Below are 13,735 nucleotides of genomic sequence, written 5' to 3'. Positions count from 1 at the left end.
TTGAAGGAGGTGAGGACAGGTGCCCCACCTAGGCCCAAAGTCACCCTAGGCCTCAAAACCAAATTTCCCCTTTCTCTCTTCCCAAAACAGCTTTTCTCTGCTCTTCTCTGCTTTCTCACAAGATGCTGTTGCATATGCTTTGTCAATGCCAAGCATAAAGCAAGCCTGGGAACTGACTCTTATCTCACTCTAGTTGCAACACATCTTGGACACGCTGAACCGCAAGGCTCCTCAGCCCCCTTGGCTTCTCATCCCCCTTTCCTGGGAAGGGCGCCAAGAGTCCCAAAGACAGGAGCTTTCTGTTCATGCTCAGGAAACTCATCATGGGGCAGGACTCCTGAGGAGGAGGAGAACGGGGAGGGAACTGGAGGGAATATATGCTCTGTGCAAATGACTGTGAACTTGTGCTTGTTTGTGAATCTATCACACTTGCTCCTCCTACCAGCCCGGATGGTAGAAATAAAGCTTTTTCTCTGAAAATTATCCCTTGAGTGTCTGTTTGACTCCCACTCCCTTTCCCCGGTGCAACACTCTTCCCACCCGAGGGCAAAGCCTAAAAAAGGCTACAGTATGAGGGGAACCAGGGTCTCTCAGCAACTCTCTGCATCCTTAACAAATGTTGCCCCCCCCATGGCATCTCCAGGTGGGGCTGTAAATGTCCCCTTGCCTGAAGCCCTGGAGAGCTGCTGCCAGCCAGTGCAGACAGTACAGGGCTTGATAATAATACTAATAATTTACTGGAAAAAAAAGCAGATTCCTATGTCCCTAAACAGAGTGAGGAAAGTTGTGACTCTTATTTCTCAAGGCGGCTGAATCTATTTCACTTTAATCTGGGGAGCGGCACATGAAAATTCTATTTGTTTTCTCTCAAAATGTACGAAATGAAAATTTGGTTTTAAACTTTTTCTCTCTTCCCCCCTCCTCTTTCTTTCTTTCTTTAGTTAAGGACAGTGTCGGATGACTATTTCGGAAGTGTGAGATCTGGTAGATAAGAGATACCTTCTGATCGGCACATTTGCCCAGGAGGTGAGTATCAAGTCAGTTCACCTCCTGTTGCACAAATAATTCCTATCTATAGATTAGGCCTAATTCCCGCACTGTGGTCATGGCAGAACAGATTCACCTTTGCAAATAAAACACGGTGTGCATATTTTGGCCAGGGCTGCCCCCTAGTGGTGATGGTTGGTATCAATATTTTCAAATAATAGACAGTACTGTACAGTATATAGTTTCAAATATATAGGATTAATATAAGGTTTATACCTATGGCAGTTTCTAGGTAGACTTATAAAATGGCATTGGTGGGCTTGCTAGATTTGTGATTCACCTCCTGCCTCCCCAGAATTGCTGAAGCTGTAAAACACTGTCAAGGCTGCCCAAGGTCCCAGCTCACAAAGGACCAACGCTGCTTTCTAATTAAATACAAAAGTCTTTATTGAAGTTCAGTTTCACTTCCAGAGCCGCAGCGCACAGCTCTACGTCTCAACTGTCAGACCGCTGATGACCCTTCTGAATTTCCTCCCCCTGTACACCAATTTAAGACCCTCGCCTTGCTCCACCTTTTCCGCTGCTCCTTCCTCCTCTGGGTCCGCCTGCCCGCCGGGGTCTCGCCCTTCCTAGCCTCTTCTGCCACTGATTCCCCTGAGCCTTCTCCCTCCCTCCGGCGGGCTTTAGGAGCTGGTTCCCCATCCGGGTCTCCTGCTGTCCTGCGCGCCTGTACATTTGAACTTGGCGCGCGCGCCCACCCAGCCGTTTTCCTCCTAACCGTTTCACTGCTGCTGTCACTGCTTCCCCCTTTGGGGGGGCTAGCTGCAACTGACCTCCCCTCCATTCCCCCACTCTCCGATGGAGGCGTGGTCAGCCCTGACTTACTCTCCCTCCCCTCCGGAGGAGACGCTGGCCCCGACACATGTGACTCTTCCCCCCCACTACGCTCTGGTGGGGAAACTGGTCCCGATCCTCCACTGCTGCTTTGGGGTTCCCCTCTGGCTCCTTGTTTCTGGTGCGTCCCCCCTGGGACCCCCCTTGCCCTGACCATCGGCGCCCCCTTCTGGGAATCTTCTGATTCACTGGAGAAGCTCATGGAATCTCTCGGGCCACTGTCATACTCCCCTACGCTGCCCTCGGATTCTTCCCCTTCGCTCTCCCATTCCTCTCTCCCCAGTGCTCCTGCTCCTGATTCCCTGACAAACACCCTGTAAAACCTGCAAAATTTGGGGGAATTTGCTCTAAAACGTCGGTGAATTTTTAGGAGTTTTTTTATTATTAAATTGCAAATTGCCGCAGAAATGTCGAAGTGAAGTTTGGGGAAATGAGAAACCAAAATTGACAGATGCGCTCATTCTTACTCAAGCATCAATGCCGCCACCCCCGCACTCCCGTCCATGATAACAAATGTAACACTTGGTCGCTAGCTTAAACCATTATAAATTGATTCCTTTGGCCTTAACCACATTGCTGTCTCTGACATCGAAAAGTAGTATTGGGACTGAACTCACATTCAAGATTTGCTCCGTAGGTTTTGTTTGCTACTATGTAATTTTTGGTTGTGTGGGGAAATCAATCAATCAACTTAAAGGTAAAGGGACCCCTGACCATTAGGTCCAGTCATGGCCGACTCTGGGGTTGCGGCACTCATCTCGTTTTATTGGCTGAGGGAGCAGGCGTACAGCTTCCAGGTCATGTGGCCAGCAGGACTAAGCCGCTTCTGGCGAACCAGAGCAGCGCACGGAAACGCCGTTTACCTATTTATCTACTTGCACTTTGACGTGCTTTCGAACTGCTAGGTTGGCAGGAGCAGGGACCGAGCAACGGGAGCTCACCCCGTTGCGGGAATTCGAACCGCCAACCATCTGATTGGCAAGTCCTAGGCTCTGTGGTTTAACCCACAGTGCCACCTGCGTCCCTTTCAATCAACTTACATATATATACATATATAAATAATTATCTCTTGTTTTTGGTGGCACTCTAAACCACATGCTTAGTCTGCCTGTTGGGTGATCTGGAGGTCTCCAGAGTCAGGTTCCCTGTCAACTCATGCCTCCGGAATGGATTCAGAAGCAAGACCGCACCAGCATCCTTGCCCAGCCGAAAATTATCCACCAAACCGTCTTCTGCAGGTAAGAATCTGGTTGCTAGACCTCTCAACCCCAGCCGAAGCAACCGCTGTTTTAGTTTTAACATAGCATTTCCAGGGTTGCATCCAGCTAAACTGAGCTGTGGCCTTATCTGCACTGTGCGTTTAGAGAACGTTAAGAGTCCTGCTGGATCAGCACAAACAAGAGCACTCTCGCCTCCTGTAAGGTAAAGGTAAAAGGACCCCTGACCATTAGGTCCAGTCGTGACCGACTCTGGGGTTGCGGCTCTCATCTCGCTTTATTGGCCGAGGGAGCCGGCGTACAGCTTCTGGGTCATGTGGCCAGCAGGACCAAGCCGCTTCTGGCGAACCAGAGCAGCGCACGGAAACACCGTTTACCTTCCCGCTGGAGCGGTAACCATTTATCTACTTGCACTTTGACGTGCTTTCGAACTGCTAGGTTGGCAGGAGCAGGGACCGAGCAACGGGAGCTCACCCCGTCATTGTGGGGATTCGAACCGCCAACCTTCTGATCGGCAAGTCCTAGGCTCTGTGGTTTAACCCACAGCGCCACCCGCATCCCTTATGCAGAATGTAGGCACCCTCTATATAGAAATGAGTAAACCAGGGATATTTTAGGGAGCAGGCTAGCAGGCGGGGCCCATGACTTACATCACAGGAGCTGACACAACACAAAACACTGTTGCTGTATGTAGGTTTTATTTTATTTGTTTTTTATCTTATATTTTGGAAATGTACATCCAGGGGTTTTTTTCCTTTACATTTGGGGGGGGGGGCAAGAGAGTAGGGCCCTCAGCTATAGCTTGTTTAGCCTATAGGTAAATCTGGCACTGATATGGGGCACACCTTAAGGTTCCTGATCATTCATTGGCTGCTGAACCTCTAACTGCCCAGCACCTGACGTCGTGTATGATGGGAGGTGCCCACAGTTTTGGTGAAATGGCATTGCCAGGCGAGATCTATGGGCTGGAGGGAGGAGGTCGGCCCATCCCTCCCTTACCAACACTTGCTTCATCAGAGCAGTTTACAACAATTGCACATTAGACAGCAAAAACCACGCAGAAATGTTAAAATCAGATGGAACGATGCCTTCTTCACTGTCTGCACAAGCCTGGCAGAACAGGAAAGTTTCCAGCAGGCGTTTAAAAGGTTGAAAAAGAAGTTCCACAAGACTGGGTTGCTTGTTGATGTTGAATGAGCCTTGCCAATTCCGGGAATGACCGTCGATGCTGCCGCAGGTGATCCCGGTGATCTCCCCACCAGACCCACCCTCCTTGCACAATTTGCAGGAGGAGGAGGAGGAGCTTGAATATGTGAAAAAAAAAAGGATGCTCGCTTTTCTAGGGATGGGTGGCAACCCTACCTTGAGGTGCCCCCGGGCCTAAATTGATCAGGGCTTTGTAAATTAATATTAATACTAAAGGGGGGGCAGATAAACACCAGAACAGAGGCTGAGCGGAAGTGGACTGGCCTGTTCTTGACACGAAGGGAGCAGCAGGATAGGTGTCACAATTGCAGGAGAGGGAGATATTCTGCCAACTCATCTCTAACCATCTCTCCCTCCTTTCTCTTTCTGCAGGCCTTCTGTATACTGGGTAGATAAGATACCTAAGGCGCAGCCTAGAACAACAGTTCCAGGCAAGTTAAGAAAATAAAAGAATTGAACTGTTTTCTTTAACATGTGGTCTTGCGCATGCTTTATCCCAGCACATGAATTTTTCTTTTCTTTTTTTCTTTCCAAAAATTTTATTGGTTTTCACAATCTTATAAACAAACACACAAGACAAACATAAAAAACATAAATGATAGCCTTATTGAAAATTACTGTTATTAACTTTGTTAAGTGGCTTCCTCGCTTCCCCTTGGTTGAATTTCATTGCATGTCCTTTTAACGGTTTTCCAAATCCCAATTTTTATGAAATTTAACTTAAACATTAACATCCTTAAATCTTCACCTTATATAATTAAACATATCAATTCATCACTTAACATAAATAAAATCCTAAGCCCATTAAGTATCTGCAAGCTATTTCCGGTTCAAGCACATGAATTTTTCTGTATGCTTTTCTTGGTTGAAGAACTGCATTGCAAAATTCGCAAAAGTGCAAATTTTGGAAGGAGGGCTGTGTTTGCCTGTTGTTTTGGAAAAGGGGTGAATTAGGTAGGCTTGCCCTTAAATGAAAATGGAATCAAATTTCTCTCCCACCCCCCTAATGTCAAGCTAGGGGAGAAGATGATGTTCTTGGCGCAGATGGGCTAATCTGATCGCATTCTGGCAAGGCTATATCAATGTTCACATCTATTTACCTTTCTTCCTCCACCTGTTCTTTTGCAGTCTTAACTCCCCGGCAGGAAGTCCTGTCTCGATCCAAAAAGGTCAATTCAGACTACAGCGGGGACAGGTAGGGAGAGAATGTAACCAGACCAAAAAATCACCCCAAAAAACCACATACTGGGTGAGTGGGGGTTTTAATTGGGGGGAGGAGAGAATAACAGCTGTAAACAGAAAATACATAGATGTATTTTGGCTGAAACTTTTTTTTTTTGCCCATTGCATCTCATTTACCTCTGGGTGATTTACAGGCCTATTAAAATTCATGCCAATGTTTTGGACAATGAAATCAATTATAAGTCATAAAAAGGATAAACGGTAATACAGGTAAGTAACCCTCAAACCCAGCATAGACACAGCAGCTAAAATGCACTTGTAGGGCTTGGTGGAAGAATCAAGGAGCAACAGAAAAATATTCCCACTGTAAGAGATTATGGAGTGTGCATCAGACAAGCCTTTATGGGAAGGGTATTGCATAATCAGGGGTCCACCACGAAGAAACACCTGCAGGTCACCAAGTTTTGGTTGTGATGACTTTGTTCTGTTCAGGGGACAAATTTAAGCCTGGTTTCTATGTAACAGAATCAGAGTTGGACAGTTAGGTTTTTCGCCTTAGTTCCCTCTGTAACAAGAGCCACATTGAGGGGGCAAATCCTCTTCATAAAGTTAAGGTAAAGGGACCCCTGACCATTAGGTCCAGTCGTAACCGACACTGGGGTTGTGGCGCTCATCTCACTCTATTGGCCGAGGGCACCGGAGTACAGCTTCTGGGTCATGTGGCCAGCGGGACTAAGCCGCTTCTGGCGAACCAGAGCAGCGCACGGAAGCGCTGTTTACCTTCCCGCCAGAGCAGTACCTATTGATCTACTTGCACTTTGATGTGCTTTCGAACTGCTAGGTTGGCAGGAGCTGGGACCGAGCAATGGGAGCTCAGTCCATCGCGGGGATTCGAACCGCCGACCTTCTGATCGGCAAGCCCTAGGCTCTGTGGTTTAACCCACAGCGCCACCCGCGTCCCTCTGAATACATAGGGCAAGGTAAACTAGTCCCTAGTTGGGGATTTGCCACAAAGTGCCACGAAGACTGCTTTAACTTGCCTTATGCTTCTTGACTTTTGCAGGTGTGGGCGGGCTCTTCTTCTTCTTCTTACTAGATTGCTAAATTCCGAATATATTCTCCCCCTAATCCAGACCCACTGCTGCGTGGCCGGTAAAAGCTGCAGCCCTAAAGGTGAAGGCGTCGTCAAGGCTGATAGAACTGGCACAGCCCCGGCCTTACCGGTCTGCCTGGGAAATAAACCGTCCCCTATATCCGTTGGTATGTATACCCCTGGCCAGCCTGCTACCTTAACTGTGATTCTAGCATTGCAAGGGGGGGTTGGACTAGATGCTCCTTTGGGTCCCTTTCCAACTCTACAATTCTATTATTCCTGGCCACGGGGCAGCTGCTTCTGGCATACTTGCTTGTGCTTTGGTTCAGTGGTACCGAAGCATTTATTTAGACGAACCACTTGAAAATTGGGGAGGCCTCCAAGGAGACCATTTAATAAAGCCCCTACCAACCTGGTCTTGGCGCTGTTGTATAATGAATTCTCCTTTCCTCCATATGGTATAAAAGTAAAGGTAAAGGGACCCCTGACCATTAGGTCCAGTCGTGACCGATTCTGGGGTTGCGGCGCTCATCTCGCTTTACTGGCCGAGGGAGCCGGCGTACAGCTTCCGGGTCATGTGGCCAGCAGGACTAAGCCGCTTCTGGCAAACCAGAGCAGCTCACGGAAACATCGTTTACCTTCCTGCCGGAGTGGGACCTATTTATCTACTTGCACTTTGTGCTTTCGAACTGCTAGGTGGGCAGGAGCAGGGACCGAGCAATGAGAGCTCACCCCGCCGCGGGGATTCGAACCACCGACCTTCTGATTGGCAAGCCCTAGGCTCTGTGGTTTAACCCACAGCGCCACCCGTGTCCCCAAAAATACGGTAAAGTAAGGTAAAGGGGCCCGACCATTAGGTCCAGTCGTGGCCGACTCTGGGGTTGCGGCGCTCATCTCGCTTTACTGGCTGAGGGAGCCGGCGTACAGCTTCCGGGTCATGTGGCCAGCATGACTAAGCCACTTCTGGCAAACTAGAGCAGCGCACGGAAACGCCGTTTACCTTCCCGCCGGAGCAGTACCTATTTATGGTAGGTGGCTTTAAATGGGGATTTGGCAAGTTTATGGAGCTGAGTTGGCTCTGCCTCCGCAAGTTGGAATACCAGTTGCTAGAAACCGCAGGCTGGACACAGTGATAACAGGATGCTGCAATTAATGGGTCATTGGCCTGATCCAGCCAGCTCTTCCTCTGTCCTTAGCTTTTGTCTCTTGTCTTCAGGTGAGCAAAGGAGCACTGGCCGCTGTTCCCACGCAAAGGATAATTGCTCTAGCCATACCACGGACCGTGCCCTCCATTCCAAAGAGTAAGATATGTTTCCACCTTGCTAACGATGACGATAGCTTGCTCTCCAGACGAGTCTAGCTGCGGCTCCTCTGGGGAGGATCCTGATACGTAAGCGGGTGGGGAGGCTGTGCCACCCTGCCGCTCACTTAAACAATAAACCTTCCCATTTTTAGAAGATGAGGAACATGGGAATAGTGCTGTACAAACACAGGTGCCTAAGTGCATTCATAGCAGGGCTCCCACCGGCTTCTGAGATCCCCCTTCTGACAGCCGAGCGGTGCGGGAACGGCTACCTGCACACCCCCTGCCCTGAGAGAAAAGCCGTCGGCAATCGGATTGCAGATGCCAACTTGGAAGGCTTTTGTTTCTGCTTGGGGGGCGGCACCTCCCACCTAACTTTTAAAACTACTTGCCTTGCATCTCACCCTCAGCTGTAAGGCACACACCTGAGTACAGTGGTACCTCGGGTTAAGTACTTAATTAGTTCCGGAGGTCCGTTCTTAACCTGAAACTGTTCTTAACCTGAAGCAGCACTTTAGCTAATGGGGCCTCCTGCTGCTGCCGCGCCGCCGGAGCCCGATTTCTGTTCTCAGCCTGAAGCAAAGTTCTTAACCTGAAGCACTATTTCTGGGTTAGCGGAGTCTGTAGCCTGAAGCGTATGTAACCTGAGGTACCACTGCGCTGCCTTCTGTTATTTTGCTGGGGGTTCAACTGCCTTCTTTGCCTCTGGGCCAGGAAGAAAAGCAACATCTGTCAACACCTGGCTGCTGAACAGATGTGCATCAGGCCTGGGGGGCAAGACAAGTATTTTTAACAGACCCAAAGGTGGTCTGAGAGCTTTTGTGGTGCATATCTTTTATGTGGTCAAACACGTTTTCGAAAAACTTGGGGGGAAATCTGAAAAAATTGATTGCCCAGTGATGGAAGTGTTTCCCCAAGCACCCATGAGAGGCGCCATTGCCTCCACACACTCATTCTGTCACCTAGCATTCACAAGTTTCTTCCTTTCCATATTAATTGCATGCATATGCCACCTTTATCTTCCAAGGATATCATTGATATGCTAAGGATTTCTGAGGTATCCTGACGTGAGACTTGTCGGCTACACGTTTCGCCCTATAATGTGAATTCCCTAAGACAGTCGAATGCTCCCAAGTTCAATGGTTGTGAGCGATTTTGCATCGCCTCTAGGCTTTAGACCTTCGAACCTTTTGGGGACAGGGCTGCTTGTGTCGAATTTAGCCATTGTTGCTTCTCTTTTGGTTCACTCCTACAGAGCCACATAGAAAACTAATCCACCATCCTGCTGGAGCGGCAAAGTATGATGAGCTCTCCAAACCCAAGATCTACACGTTTGACAAACGTGATCCACTCCAGGTTTCCAAGGCGGCTCTCCAATACGTTCCTTCTCCTCGCATTCTCGAAATTAGCCGCCCGGTGAGGATAAGAGGCAAAGTGGCTTGAAACGCTACACTTCCTCGATTCCTCGATTTCAAATTAAAGGATCCCAGACCTCTCGGACCTGGAAAAGAAGCCATGATGTATTTCGTTTATTTGGTTGTGGGACTTTTCGTTTATTTGGTTGTGGCATGCTGCATCTCTGGCCTGCAGGGAACAGGTTTCATCAAAGGATGAGCTGTCGTGGCTCTGAATTAATGCATCTTGTGACAGGAGAGCTGCTCCACTTGCCTTCCAGTACCAGCTGTGAGATTTTATAGTGGAATATCATTTTGCCTTGTTTGCCCCAGGTTTCCATACTCCTCTTGTCATTTGGCACTTCTGTTGGTGTCTGGCCACGTCTGTTGGGACCAGGCAGTGGGATTCAGGACAAAGCCCTCCTCGTCTGCACATGTGTGCACCTTGTGGTCAAAGTCATTGGGGAGCAAGCAGCAGTACAGCCCTTCTAGGCTCCACCACAGTTCCATCATTTAAGTACACTGAGCCTCTTGGGCTTGCTGCTCAGGTCAGTGGTTTGAATCCCCGCGACGGGGTGAGCTCCCGTTGCTCTGTCCCAGCTCCTGCCAACCTAGCAGTTCGAAAGCACGCCAGTGCAAGTAGATAAATAGGTACTGCTGCAGAGGGAAGCTCAATGGCATTTCCATGGACTCTGGTTTTCGTCACGGTGTCCTGTTATGCCAGAAGTGGTTTAGTCCTACTGCGAACATGACCCAGAAAGCTGCTTGTGGACAAACGCCAGCTCCCTCGGCCTGAAAGCGATGAGTGCCGCAACCCCATAGTTGCCTTTGACTGGATTTAACCGTCCAGGGTCCTTTACCTTTTCCTTATATAATAACCCCATCAGGTCAGATCCTGGCTTTGATCTGTGCATCTCCCTAGATCTGCCTCCATGTCATAAGAACATGGGCAAGTATACGTGGGCAACTAAGAAAAATCTGAAGTCGGCCCAGAACCTGTTTCAAAAGTGGCCACTGGACCTTGGAATCTAAATCCTTCATGGTGCATTACAAATCCTCCCTCTCTGATCAATTCTCGTCCTGCCCAAAGTGAATCCAGCAAACAGTTTCCACCCGATCAGATGTATTTTTGAGAATTTGGAAATCTGATTCACCCATTTCTCCTTGAGCCTCGTTTTCTCTAGGCTAAATGTATCTGGTTCTTTAAGGAACTCCCCTTGCTATGGTTTACTTCATACAGATGTTTTGCTGCTGTCCTCTCTCCTCTTGTTTGAGTCACAGCCAAATAGATTCCACTGCTAAGCACCGTGCTCGAGGTGTTGAGAAGTGATACACATCTATGTTTACTTATTATTTATTCTGTTTGCTTTGGGTTCTATCCAACTAAGTTATGCACGGGGTAAACTCACTGAAAATAATGCAATCTTTTAGCGGGAGATGATATTAACTTGTGGGAAGCGGGTGGCGCTACGGGTTAAACCACAGAGCCTAAGACTTGCCGATCAGAAGGTTGGTGGTCGAATCCCCGCCACGGGGTGAGCTCCCGTTCCTCGGTCCCTGCTCCTGCCCAACCTAGCAGTTCGAAAGCACATCAAAGTGCAAGTAGATAAATAGGTACCACTTCAGCGGGAAGGTAAACGGCATTTCCGTGCGCTGCTCTGGTTTGCCAGAAGCGGATTAGTCATGCTGGCCACATGACCCGGAAGCTGTACGCTGGCTCCCTCGGCCACTAAAGCAAGATGAGCTCCGCAACCCCAGAGTCGGTCACGACTGGACCTAATGGTCTGGGGTCCCTTTACCTCTACCTTAATACTAACTTACAGTTCAAACCTCTAACAATTTCTCTTTTAGTAGTGGCCAGGCTCATAATAACCAAAGGTACTGGTGTGAATTTGGAAGGTGTTTTTCTTTGGCAGACCAGTACGAGAAAATTATGGCCACAAAATAGCACTTGTGGGGGGGAAATTGAATTAACAAAATAAAATCGGCAAAAAGTTTGAAGCTTAAAGACGCTTTTGCAACTGTCTGGTACAGCTTTGTTGTGGGCATGGCTAAAAGTGAAGAGAGGGCTACCCAAACAGTATAAAGTTTTTTGGTTAATATAAATTGTATAAACTTCTCGTTGTCTGGGATAGGAACTTTCTGTGGTTTGGGGATGTTATTCTGGATGTGTTGTCTAAACTCCCATCTTCTGGGTTAGGGTGGGATACTTTGTGCGTATGATGTTGATAGATGTTGTGATCTAATTTTAAAAAGAAATTAACGGACCTAAGTTAGTGATGCTTATTATTTTTAATGGGTCTACTCGGAATGGGGCCAACACATCCTATAACTTTGTGTCTCCAGCATCTGGTTTTTGATGGTTCACATTTGACGTACAAAAGTCGTCACTGGATTTTACGTGCGTGTATCTTTCCAAGGGGACGCGGGTGGCGCTGTGGGTTAAACCACAGAGCCTAGGGCTTGCCGATCAGAAGGTCGGCGGTTCGAATCCCCATGACGACGGGGTGAGCCTCCATTGCTCGGTCCCTGCTCCTGCCAACCTAGCAGTTCGAAAGCACATCAAAGTGCAAGTAGATAAATAGGTACCGCTCCAGCGGGAAGGTAAATGGCTTTTCCGTCGCTGCTCTGGTTCGCCAGAAGCGGCTTCGTCATGCTGGCCACATGACCCGGAAGCTGTACGCCGGCTCCCTCAGCCAATAAAGCGAGATGAGCACCGCAACCCCAGAGTCGGCCACAACTGGACCTAATGGTCAGGAGTCCATTTACCTTTTTTTCTTTCCAAGCTGTCAATATGCTTCCTGAATGATGGGGCTCAATGCCAAACGCAAGGGTGTCTTGCAGACAAGGTACAGATATGAAGTGCTTCTGAGCATGTGTAAAGTACCATCTTCTCACTCACAAAAACGACCGCATCGGTTTCCAAATGACTTGGAGTAGACAGAAGAGGGCTGAACTCCCATCTTTTTTTTAATGGAATGAGAACTGCCTATCACTGCCTCAGACACCTCTCTTATTTCCAGTTTCACATTATTTGGCTTCGCCACTCACCTTTTACTTTCCCCTCATCTCTTAGAACTCTAGCTCTTCATCATAATGGGTTCTATTCCAGGTTATCCATCCATTTCAAAAGGTCTACTCTGCATAGGACTAGCATTTGATAAAACCCAATGTTCCAGGGCCTAGTCTGAAGGCACCTTAGGAAATTTTGCTGAAGCTAAACAGGACTGGAGTCTAGCATGTCGACACAAGAGACCGATTACCTGCCCTCAGTTCCACAATGGAAGAATCTATGGGATGATTGATTAGTAGCTTTGCTTGGAGTATGGAGATTCTGATTCTCTCCATAGAATCCACCATTCTTTTCTGGTAGGAACTTTATCTTCTTTCCAGCTCTGGGCCAATAACATCCGTGCAGCCGTTGTCGCATCCATAGTCTTTTCTGCTTCCTCGGGGTTTCGGCACCTGAGTTCTGTATCATGTAAAGAAGTATTTTTTATCTCTCGACCCCTTCGAAAAGCCAAGCCTGTGGTCGAATCCACTGATCAATCAATCAGTCTTTATTACGGTCCAGAGACCCAACAAATCGTTACAAAATTCATACAGCCTACCTCCAGGTTAAATAAGCATTTTGTTCGAAAGATAGGGATCATTGGTTCTTGCAACCACTGATAAAAACTTTGCCATTGAACGAGCCAGCTGTGTTTAAAAGGCCGTCACGGCATCATGTGGCAGAGAGTCCCACAGGTGTATCAGTAAGAGCTGCACCTGTCGGCTTTTCTCAGTTTAATGGGTTAATCAGCAAGAGTCCAAATTGGACGGATTAGTTGCAGTTTGAAACCAGAAAGCTACTACTACTACTACTACTACTACTAATAATAATAATAATAGATTATTTATACCCTGACCATCTGGCTGGGTTTCCCCAGCCACTCTGGGCGGCTTCCAACAAACCACTAAAATACAATAATCTATTAAACATTAAAAGCTTCCCTAAACAGGGCTGCCTTCAGATGTCTTCTAAAAGTTTGGTAGTTATTTTTTTCTTTGACATCTGGAGGGGAGGGTGTTCCACGGGGCGGGTGCCACCACCGAGAAGGCCCTCTGCCTGGTTCCCTGTAACCTCACTTCTCGCAGGGAGGGAACCGCCAGAAGGCCCTCGGAGCTGGACCTCAGCGTCCGGGCAGAACGATGGGGGTGGAGACGCTCCTTCAGGTATTCTGGACCGAGGCCGTTTAGGGCTTTAAAGGTCAGCACCAACACTTTGAATTGTGCTCGGGAACGTACTGGGAGCCAATGTAGGTCTTTCAGGACCGGTGTTATGTGGTCTCGGCGGCCGCTCCCAGTCCCCAGTCTAGCTGCCGCTTTCTGGATTAATTGAAGTTTCCGGGTCACCTTCAAAGGTAGCCCCACGTAGAGCGCATGGCAGTAGTCCAAGCGGGAGATAAGCAGAGCATGC

At 48.3% G+C, this 13,735-nt stretch overlaps 1 protein-coding gene across 2 annotated transcripts; it reads left to right on the top strand.

Moving 5' to 3' along the window:
* Window positions 1-907: 907 nt before the first annotated feature.
* On the top strand, window positions 908-9,394 carry SPMAP2 (sperm microtubule associated protein 2). 2 transcript variants are annotated; one of them, XM_083594957.1, is made up of 7 exons: window positions 908-1,026; window positions 2,985-3,119; window positions 4,677-4,735; window positions 5,433-5,499; window positions 6,620-6,746; window positions 7,796-7,880; window positions 9,138-9,394. In XM_083594957.1, the coding sequence occupies exons 2-7, from the start codon at window positions 3,037-3,039 to the stop codon at window positions 9,323-9,325; spliced, it is 609 nt and encodes a 202-aa protein (XP_083451083.1). In that variant the 5' UTR covers window positions 908-1,026; window positions 2,985-3,036; the 3' UTR covers window positions 9,326-9,394. The 2 variants fall into 2 exon arrangements, with proteins under 2 accessions (XP_083451083.1, XP_083451084.1); XM_083594958.1 differs by having other exon boundaries at window positions 924-1,037.
* Window positions 9,395-13,735: the final 4,341 nt, after the last annotated feature.

The sequence above is a fragment of the Podarcis filfolensis genome (assembly GCF_964270895.1).
Source record: "Podarcis filfolensis genome assembly, chromosome: 18".
Classification (NCBI taxonomy): domain Eukaryota; kingdom Metazoa; phylum Chordata; class Lepidosauria; order Squamata; family Lacertidae; genus Podarcis; species Podarcis filfolensis.
This window is presented reverse-complemented; position numbering and strand designations above follow the sequence as displayed.